This window comes from Bison bison, unplaced genomic scaffold (assembly GCF_000754665.1).
Source record: "Bison bison bison isolate TAMUID 2011002044 unplaced genomic scaffold, Bison_UMD1.0 scf7180017864375, whole genome shotgun sequence".
Classification (NCBI taxonomy): Eukaryota; Metazoa; Chordata; class Mammalia; order Artiodactyla; family Bovidae; genus Bison; species Bison bison.
Genome location: NW_011494947.1, coordinates 4,138,656 through 4,148,796, shown reverse-complemented (window position 1 = coordinate 4,148,796; position 10,141 = coordinate 4,138,656). Strand labels below are relative to the sequence as shown.

The following is a 10,141-nucleotide window of genomic DNA, read 5'->3' as shown; positions in this document are numbered from 1 at the left end:
AAAAAGCGTCTTTACAGACACGGTTCAAAGTTACAGTGACTCGATGCTGAGATGCTGTGTGTAGTTCTGAGGGAAGGAGCCTGGCGGCACGTGCTAAGTAAATGCTTGGGTATATACTTCAGACTGGAATTGCTGGGTCACAATATAACTCTGTGTTTAACATCTTGAGGAACTGCCAAGCAGTTTTCCAAAGCAGCTGTGTGTGACTGCGCTCAGTCATGTCCAGCTCTTTTCAACCCCATGGATTATAACCCGCCAGGCTCCTGTGTCCTTGGGATTTCCCAGGCCAGAAAGCTGGAGTGGGTTGCCATTTCCTTCTCCAGGGGATCTTCCCGACCCTGGGATGGAACCTGCATCTTTTGCGTCTCCTGCCTTGGCAGGCGGCCTCCTCACCGCCGTGCCACCTCGGATTCCCAATGCAGCTGTATTGTGTTACATGCCCAGCGGCAGTGCCTGAGAGTTCCCGCGCCTCCACGCCCTCACCAGCACTTGTTATCTGACTCTGACCCGGTTTTGATTTGTTTCCCTGATGCTAACGATGTTGAGCTGCTTTTCACGTGCTTATCGGCCTTATGTATACCTTATTTGAAGCGATGTCTGCTCAGATCCTACGCCTTATTTTGACTTCGGTTGCTCGTCCTTTTATTATTGCATTCTAAGTGTTCTTTTACACTTTCTGGATGCAGATCCCTTGTCAGATGTGTGATTTGTCTATATTTTCTCTCGTTCTTTGGGTTGTTGTTTTTCACCCTCTTTTCTTTTTCTAAACCTGGCGGCGCCTCGTCATTCGCAGGATCTTCGTTCCCTCACGGGTTGGGGGTTGAACCCCCGGCCTGGCAGTGGGAAGCACCAACTCCTGACCACCGGACCCCCAGGAAACCTCCTGTGTTTTCACTTTCTTGATGGTGTCCTCAAGCACAGAGGTTTTGAATCTGGATGTAGTCCAGTGTATCTGTTGTGTTCTTTGGTCGTCTGTGTCATATGTGAGACACCATTCTCTAAGCCACGGCGACTTCCCAAAGAGAGATCTATGCCGAAGCTACGAGGCCCTGCTGGCCACGCTGAGTGGAGTTACTGAGCAAGACGGCCAGAGGGTCTGGGGCCCCACGGGCTCTGCCAGGTTCCAGCTGGGTGAGCCTGCCCCGGAACCTCCTTGAGTTTTCCTGGTGAAATGGGGTCATGGTAACCCCTGCCTGAAGGAGGCCCTGAGGCTGACCAGCGGGGTGCCGGTCCACCCTAGCGCTCAGGGAAAGGCAGTGGTTTCCATGTTACTGCCCCCCTCTGAGTACTTCCGGCTCTTTGTCCCCAGTGGCCTGAGGCCCTAGTTGGCCCCGTCCCCTCCCCAGGGTCTGGTTACATGCACTTGCAGATCTGGCAGCCTCTGTGGAAAACAGACTCAGGCCTGCCTGTGTCTGGCCCCTCAGCCCAGAAGCTCCAGGGGTCAAGCAAGCACTTCCTCCCACAACCTGGCCTGGAGGCCAGGGGCAGCGAGGAGGCATAGGCTGTGGTGCCACGGGTGCGAAGCCCCCAGGTGCACGCAGGTCACAGCAGCAGTGGGGTGGAAGCCAGCTTTTTCTGGGCTCCTAGCTGCTCTCTGGTTATAATGGCCAACACTGACTGGCCTTCGCCATGGGCCCATCTTTCGGGGAATACTTATATGCCTTATGCATGTTTTCCCTGACATCCAAAGAAGTAGGTTCTCTTACCTCAGTTGACAGATACGGAAACCGAGGCTCAAGAGGGGGAATTATTTACTCAAGGTCACACAGCTCAGAACTGATGGTGTTGGGGTCTGGACCAGGTCTGATCGGGTCTAGAGCGGTGCTGTTCAATCGGAAGCCACGTATCTCATTTAAAACTTCCCAGAGACCACGTTAAAAAGCAAAAGGAAATGAATCAAATGACTTTTAATAATACATTTTCTATAATCTAGTACACCCCAAATATTATCATCTCAACCCATGATCAAGATGAAAAATCACAGAGGTATTTAACATTCTTGTATTCTTGGGGGATTTTTTGGGGGCGGATGCGAAGTGTGTGAAATCGGTGTGCATTTACCTTATCACCCGTGTCAGTGGACTGGCCATGTTTGGCCAGTGGCTCCTGCATAGGGCTGTTCAGTCCAGACCTGCACTCACTGCTGGGCCTCAGAAATGCCCCCCTCCCCGCCTCCACTGCTTTCCCTAGGGGCTGGGGCCCCATCATGGTGAAAGAAGGGGCCGTTGGTGTGGGGGAGCTTCGAGGGCCCGGGTTGACCTTTCTTGCTTTACCTGCAGCCGGAGTCCCAGCGGAAGGAGTTTGCGGAGAAGCTGGAGTCGCTGCTGCACCGGGCCTACCACCTGCAGGAGGAGTTCGGGTCCACCTTCCCGGCCGACAGCATGCTGCTGGACTTGGGTGAGCGGGCTTGGGTGCAGGGTCCCTGGGGCCCAGGACCTCATCCCATCAGGGGCCCACTGCAGGGATGGGGAGACCGAGGCCACACAGGTGGGAACAGAGCTGGGACGAGGCCTTGGCAGTCTCTGGCCGGTGTGCTTTGCCCCCATCCCCTTGGGAACAGGCTTTGGCACTGCTGTGTCCACATCTCCCCCCGCCCACCCCAGCGGCCGTTCCGGGCCTTGGTTCAAGCCCTCTCCTGGGCTGTTGGGTGGGTGGAGGGGTGGCTCCCGTGAGATAAGCCCATAGCAGGCCACATGGCGGAGAGCACACGTGCCCGCACCATTGAGGTCAGGAGGTGCGACATCGCCGAGAGGGAGTGAAGTTACTCAGCCGGGCAGCCATAGCATTCTAGTGCCTGCTGCGTGCCAGAGCCTGTACGGTGACTGTGCCCCACCGTGGCCCTGCCTTGGGTGCCATAGCCTGCAGGGGGCTTACAGGACTCCTGAGTGTCGGGGTATCCAGCTCTACCAGGGGCGACACGGGCCCAGCAAGGGCAGGCTGGGGTGACACGTTCGCCATTGCCCGTCCCCGTCAGAGCAGCGGTCTTGCTTCCCCTGGCCTCCTCTCATGGCAGAAAAGGCTGGTGGGGCCTCAAGGCTGAAGCCTCTGCTTATTTGTTCAACAGATCGTTCATAAGCCCCCTTGAGGGTCCAGACCCCCTTGCCCTCGAGCAGGTGGGAACGGCAGTGCAGAATGAGTGGCCCTTTGGTATCGGAGGCTAAGTGTCAGCTTGGCAGGGGGAGGTTACTTGTTCGGGGCCATGTAGCACAGCCTGCACTCAGAGCTCAGGACCCACAGGCCTCAGGGTCCGGCAGTGCGGCTGCGGCAGGGCCCCTGGCATACTGAGAAAACCGGAAGCTTGGCGACCAGCAACATCGTCTTCCTGGGATCGGGTGTTGGGAGGCTTGGTGTCCGTGTACATCCCGGCCCGGGGAGCTCAGGATCTCAGCTCAGTCCCCCTCTTCCTGCCCTGCCCAGAGCGGACCCTCATGCTGCCCCTGACGGAGGGATCACTGCGTCTGCGGGCGGACGATGGGGACAGCCTGACCTCGGAAGATTCCTTCTTCTCCGCCACCGAGGTGATGCGGGCGGGGGGATGGCTTCGGGGAGGGGGTGAAGGCCAGGGGGCCCCTGTCGGCTCTGCTGGGGGCCAGCGATGGGTCGTGGGAAAGTGAAGGCATTTCCTCTGGTGGGAGCAGAATCTGGCAGTCGCCAAGTGTTCCTCCCCGGGGACTCTTCAGCTGGGACAGGGAAGCCTGGGAAAGCAGGAGCTGTAGGTCCCGTGAGTGAGGGCAGGGGTCCCTGACCCCAGCGGCTGCAGCCATGCCGGCCTCTCCCTTCTCCAGGCCTCGTGCTCGTGGCTTGGCGTTAGTTTCCTGCCATGGCCACGTGTACCAGGTGGCTGTCCTTCCCTGGGATGGGAGGACATGGGCCTGTGTCCAAGAGATGGTCCCTATGGGAAAGGTCCCCATGGGAAAGGAGGAGAAGGGGATGACAGAGGATGAAATGGGTGGATGGCATCACTGACTTGATGGACATGAGTCTCAGTAAACTCCGGGAGTTGGTGATGGACAGGGAGGCCTGGTGTGCTGCAGTCCATGGGGTTGCAGAAAGCTGGACACAACTGCGCGGCTGCACTGAGCTGGTGGGAAAGGCACCTGGTGGTGGGGACGCTGAGCAGGAGGGGACTGCGATCCGGCCTCTGCCCTTGGCCAGGGTTCCTGCTGACATCCCCTCAGAGAGCTTGGACCCTAGGGCGTCCCCTGCCGGAAGTTCCCCAGGCAGGCACCCTCCCCTACACTCATGCGGCTGACACAGGCTTCCACGTGCCCCGCCCCCCCAGCTCTTTGAGTCCCTGCAGGTCGGAGATTACCCAATCCCACTCTCCAGGCCCGCTGCCGCCTACGAGGAGGCCCTGCAACTGGTAAAGGAGGGCAAAGTCCCCTGCCGGACCCTCAGGTGAGCACAGGAGGAAGGAGGCAGGTGGGGGGTGGGCGGGGGACACTGTTCTCCTAGAGGAGGCTGGGGAATCCAGCAGTGAGTGCTTGGTGAGGGCCCAGCTGAGCCAGGCTAAGGGCTTGCCAGGGCTCCTGCCCAGTCTTGGAAGGCCCTTGGAAGGCCCTTGGATGGCCCTGGTACAAGACAGGCGGGTGTGGAGTTAGTGATCACAATAACTAATTAATACAAGTAATTAAAATAACAGTCATTCATACTAGTTCCAAGTTCTCAGATGTGTCCAGTCACAGAAGCACGGTGGGCACTGCCCCGTGTGTCTCACACGGAAGCCCTATGTTCTCTGTGGCTCAGGAGCTTTTGTTGTGAAGCACGGGCTTCAGTAGTTGTGGCACGCAGGCTTCGTTGTCCTGCAGCACGTGGGATCTTAGTTCCCTGACCAGGGATCGAACCTGCATCTCCTGCACTAGAAGGTGGATTCTTAACCCCTGGACCACCAGGGAAGTGCCCTCTAAGCCCTGCGTTCTGATAGACTCCCTTAAGGAGCGGTCCAGAAGCCAGGCTTGGAGGACAGACAGATCTGGGCTCTCTCCAGCCTTGCCACTTCGTAGCATGTGGCCCTGGACAAGTCTCCTGACCCTCTTAGCCTCAGTCTCCTCTGTGGTTTATCTGAAGGCTCTTATCCGTCTTAAGCTCATTATTCTGTATGATGGTCATGACTCCTAGATTTACATGTCTGTGTTTAAAGTTCCCTGAAAATGGCCAGAAGACCCGAGTTGAAGGCCTGAGGATTCGGATAAAGGGCTCAGACCAGGATGCCTCTGGCTGCCCCAGAAAGCCCTGCCCTGGCCTTGGGGGAGATTGGGCCATTTTGGTCCTTTGCTCGAGAGGGTCCTTTGCTGGTTGGAGCCTAAAGAAGGCCAAGGTCAGCCTGACCCCCAGTGACCACACTGTCCAGTGGCGCCGAGTGCCGTTGAGGAAGCCCATCCTCCAAGAGCATCCTACCAGCCTCTTCCTCTGGTTCTGAGGAAACTGAGGCCCAGAGGGGACCTGCCCCCTGCCCGAGGTCACACTGCCAGGCCCAGGCAAGGCCACCCGGGGCTCCACCCTGACCCCACGAGGGTGTCGCTGGCGGGGTCCCAGGTGGTGCAACTCTGTGCTTCCCCTTAGGACAGAGCTGCTGGGCTGCTACAGCGACCAGGACTTTCTAGCCAAGCTGCATTGTGTGCGGCAGGCTTTCGAGGTGGGTGTGGTCCATGGGAGCCTGGGGAGGCTGGGGCTGGGGTCAGGCTCCTCTGAGCAGGTGGACCATCTGCCCAGCCCATGGTACTGCTCTCTCTGTGGCTCTGGGGGACCGCCAGCCCGGGTAGCTCACCCCCTTCCTCCTCACTCCTTAGGGCCTCCTGGAAGACAAGAGTCACCAGCTTTTCTTCGGGGAGGTCGGCCGGCAGATGGTGACCGGCCTGATGACCAAGGCTGAGAAGGTAGTGGGGGGGACAGGGCTCTCTTTTCAGCTTTTATTCCCCCGTCCCTTGTTTTATCTTTCTAAGTTTTATTTGCTGCTGCTGCTGCTAAGTCGCTTAAGTCGTGTCCAGCTCTGTGTGACCCCATAGATGGCAGCATGCCAGGCTCCCCCGTCCCTGGGATTCTCCAGGCAAGAACACTGGAGTGGGTTGCCATTTCCTTCTCCAATGCATGAAAGTGAAAAGTGAAAGGAAGTCGCTCAGTCGTGTTCGACTCTTAGCGACCCCATGGACTGCAGCCCACCAGGCTCCTCCGTCCATGGGATTTTCCAGGCAAGAGTACTGGAGTGGGGTGCCATTGCCTTCTTCTTCTAAACTTTTATTTAGTCCTGTTCAAAAAAAAAAAAGAACTCAATCTAAAATCAAGCTGATAAGCTCTGACTTCATCCTGCAAGCCATGGGAGAGCAGGGAGTTTTTTTTTCCCCCATGCTAATTTTGAAAAATACGGGTATTGCTTTTTTTTTTCAAATGTATTTATTTGACGGCACTGAGTCTTAGTAGTGGCATGTGGGATCCTCAGTTCCCTGACCAGGAATCGAACCTGCACCTCCTGCATTGGAAGCGCAGAGTCTTAGCCACAGGACCACCAGGGAAGTCCCACTTGGCTTAATTTTGATTAAGAAATCTTGCCGAGCTCCTGAGCACCAGGGCCTGTGCCCAGCTCTGAACTGAGAGGTAACTGACAGCCCTGCCACGTTTTTCCAGGCAGCAGAGATGGGCTGGCCTCCATTTGGGAAGACACTGGCCCTGCGCACACCCAGGCTCTGAAGTTGTGGAATCAGCCTGCCTCCTTACTGTGCCTGTGGCCACACATGAAGCCTCTCCAAGCCTGAGTCCCCTTGTGTCTAAATGGGCGTGTCTTGGGGATGTCACTGGCTGAGGTCAGTGACCATAGAAAGTGTCAGCGAGGGCCAGCCCTCATCTTCATCTTCGTGGTTAACTTTTACATGCAAGGAAACTGAGGATTGGGAAAGTGAAGCCATAGCCTGTATACTTTCTAGCAGATCTTTAAAACGTAATGGAAATTGGGCTTCACTGGTGGTCTAGTGGTTAAGAATCTGCCTGCCAGTGCTGGGGACACAGGTTGGATACCTGGTCTGGGAAGATCCCCCCATGCTGTGGAGCAGCTAGGCCTATGAGCCATATACGTACTGAGCCAGCACTCTAGAACTTGCAAGCCACAACTCCTGAAGCCCACGTGCCTGGAGCCTGCCACTTGCTACAACTAGAGAAAGCCCGTGTGCAGCAACAAGGCCCAGCACAGCCAAAAATAAATACATCTTAAAAAATAAAAACAGCTTCACCAAAGTAGTTTAAAAAAAGATGATAAAAATGGGAGTTCCCTGGTTGCCTATGCTATGCTACGTCACTTCAGTCGTGTCTGACTCTGTGTGACCCCATAGATGGCGGCCCACCAGGCTCCCCTGTCCCTGGGATTCTCCAGGCAAGAACACTGGAGTGGGCTGCCATTTCCTTCTGTGGTTAGAATTCCAGCCTTTCTTTCACTGATGTGGCCTGGGTTCAGTCCCCGGTCAGGGAATTAAGATCCCACAAGTCTTGAGGCATGGCAAAAAAAAAAAGTGTAAAAACGATTCACACACTCATTGAAGACAAAACTAAGACGATGCAAAAAGAAGGGAAAAAATTGTCTCCAGCCCCACCCTGTTCACATTTTGGTGAACATCCCTCCAATGACCCCTCTGCCTGCAGTTCTTATAAGTGCCGTCACCCTGCTTGTGCTGGCATGTGTCAGCTTGTCCTGCCTAGCTCTTGGGCACATCCCTGATCTGAAGCCTCAGGATTCATATCTGTAAAGTGGACACAATGTTGGCCAGTCTCTTACAGGGCTGTGTGAATTAAATTAGTTGATCCGTATTAGGTCAGCCCTGGCACATGCTCACTTTCTAAGTCCGTAAATGACATCCGTGTCCACAAACTGCGTCGTCAGCCCCCGCTAGGCCTCCCAGTCCCAGAGAGTGAAGACTTCCTCCTGGGTGCTGACCGTCTGTGCGCCTGGCAGCAGCCGGAGTCCTATACACTATTTACTGCCTGGTGGCATCACATGAACCAGCTCACCGACTCCCTGAGAAAAGCTGCAGCTTCTCCGTTTCACAGGGAGGCCGATGGTCATGGAGATTGGCCCCTTTGGCGGCGGGGCCGACCTCACACCCTCACGCATCCTCTCTAAAGTGAGTTCCTTCCGTAGCCGGTGCGCACCTTCTGAAAGGTGGTCGGTTCCCGGTAACAAGCTGGTGTGAGACGCTGCTGGGCGGCCTGGCGTTGCCTCTCTCCCGGACACACCCTGGGCCCTGCAGAGCCTCACTCTCTCTGTGACGGCTGCTCAGGCATTGGCCTTGGTCTGGCCTTGGAGTGTCCCCCATCCACAGGCCAACCCGCCCCTGTGGATCAAGTCCAACAGGGTCTTGGGGCCACGGCCAAAACAGGCTCTGCTTCTCCCCGTAGAGCCCCAAAGGCTTCCTGGAGAGCTACGAGGAGATGCTGAGCTATGCCCTGCGGCCAGAGACCTGGGCCACCACGCGGCTGGAGCTGGAGGGCCGAGGGGTGAGTCGCTGTTGTGCTGAGCCTTGGTGTCCTGGGGTCTCCCCACCTGAGCTCCTTGAGCGGGGTGGAGGTGCCCCCTGGAGCTCAGCCTTGATTCCGAGGCTCTGAGATGGCTCTACTGCTGCTGGAAGCCCCTGTTCCCGCCCTGCCCCAGGCCTGGGCTGCCAGGAGGGTGGCCTCTGCACACCGCACCCACTCCAGCCTCAGAGCACCGCCTGGCCCTGTAGGTGGTGTGCATGAGCTTCTTTGACATCGTGCTGGATTTTATCCTCATGGACGCCTTCGAGGACCTGGAGAACCCCCCGTCCTCGGTGCTCGCCGTCCTGAGGAACCGCTGGCTGTCAGACAGCTTCAAGGAGACGGTGGGTGGCCGCCCCCCACCCCCAGGCACGCGCACACATGACCCCACGTGTGTTGCCTGGACCCCATGTCCCTCCATCCCTGGCGTTGGGCCCCTGGGCTGGCTCCCTACTCATCACGGAGCAGCCCGCCCTGGGGCAGGCTGCTAGCCGCTGGGCACCCCAGAGCCCGCCCTGGAGAACTTTCCAGGGGAGCCCCCCTTGCTCTCGTTTCACCCTCGTAGAGCGGCTGGGCCTGCGTTTTCCTCCTGCCTTGTAGTTTCGCTCCAACAATTCTACTCATTCTCGGCTGCCATTAATTCTATTCCATTCGAATGCGTTCAGTCAAGTTAAAATATCCAAAAAATAAAGGAGGAACAGCAAGAAAGCCTTGAGCACAGGGCCCCTGGCGGGCAAGATGTGCTGGTGGCATGGGGTGATCTGGAGAGGGGTGGGGCTGGGCATTGATAGGCAGTAACCGTGGATCGCCACAATGACTGAGCGAGGCAGGGATACTCGGTTAGGGCCATCTTACAGAGGAATCTGAGGCCCAGAAGATTGCTGGCTTCTCACCCTGTAAGGGTTGGAGTCAAGATTCAGCTTTAGGTGTGCCTGACTCCTAATTGAGGGCAGGGAAAAGGCAGACCTCAGACAGCTGTCCCCATCTCCCTGCTTAGGGTGGGTGAGCTAGGGCAAAGGCTTGGTCCCAGCTGGGGGTGAGTAGCAGCTGCAGGCCTGGCCTGTTGGTCTTACCCCACCCCCCGGGGGGGTGCCCTCTTTAATTTAGGCCCTGGCCACTGCCTGCTGGTCGGTCCTGAAAGCCAAGAGGAGGCTGCTGATGGTGAGTGAGCTGATGGTGAGGGGCCTCTTGAGAGCAGCTACGCAGGGGCTGGTGGGCCTTGGGTGTGGAGCATGGCTCAGGTGACCCTCCCTTTGGTGTGTGCTAGACCCGGGTCTGGGGGTGGGACAGGGTAGGGTGGGCTGCAGCTTTTGGCCTTTGTCACAGCACGGGTCACCCATCCTGCCGTGACCTCCCCCTTGACCGGAAGGGCCTCAAAGGCCCACAGAGATCTGCTTTGTCTTCCCACCCAGGGCCCAGCACAGAGCAGGCGGTCAGGAGGTGATGAGGGGGAATCAGAAGCGAGGAGAGGGCCTCTTTGGAGGGAGGCAGGGCCCGCGAGGTGCTGCTGGCGTCAGGGTCGGGGCAGGGCACCCTGGAGCAGGCTGAGCCTCCCTCCCACCCCAAGGGCCGCGTTATCTGCGCTCCCAGGTGGCGACCAGCCGCCTATCTGGGCTGCCACCCACTGTTCCCCCCCTGCCAGCCC

The 10,141-nt window shown here is 57.4% G+C and overlaps 1 protein-coding gene across 1 annotated transcript in view; it reads left to right on the top strand.

The window, feature by feature from the left end:
• Positions 1-10,141, top strand: part of FAM73B (family with sequence similarity 73, member B) — a 25,403-nt gene that overhangs the window by 12,483 nt on the left and 2,779 nt on the right. Inside the window, exons 7-14 of the mRNA XM_010856812.1 lie at positions 2,280-2,397; positions 3,418-3,518; positions 4,283-4,398; positions 5,563-5,635; positions 5,790-5,876; positions 8,380-8,478; positions 8,706-8,840; positions 9,604-9,657. Of these exons, the coding sequence (XP_010855114.1) occupies positions 2,280-2,397; positions 3,418-3,518; positions 4,283-4,398; positions 5,563-5,635; positions 5,790-5,876; positions 8,380-8,478; positions 8,706-8,840; positions 9,604-9,657 (783 nt within the window). The remainder of the gene's footprint in view (positions 1-2,279; positions 2,398-3,417; positions 3,519-4,282; positions 4,399-5,562; positions 5,636-5,789; positions 5,877-8,379; positions 8,479-8,705; positions 8,841-9,603; positions 9,658-10,141) is intronic.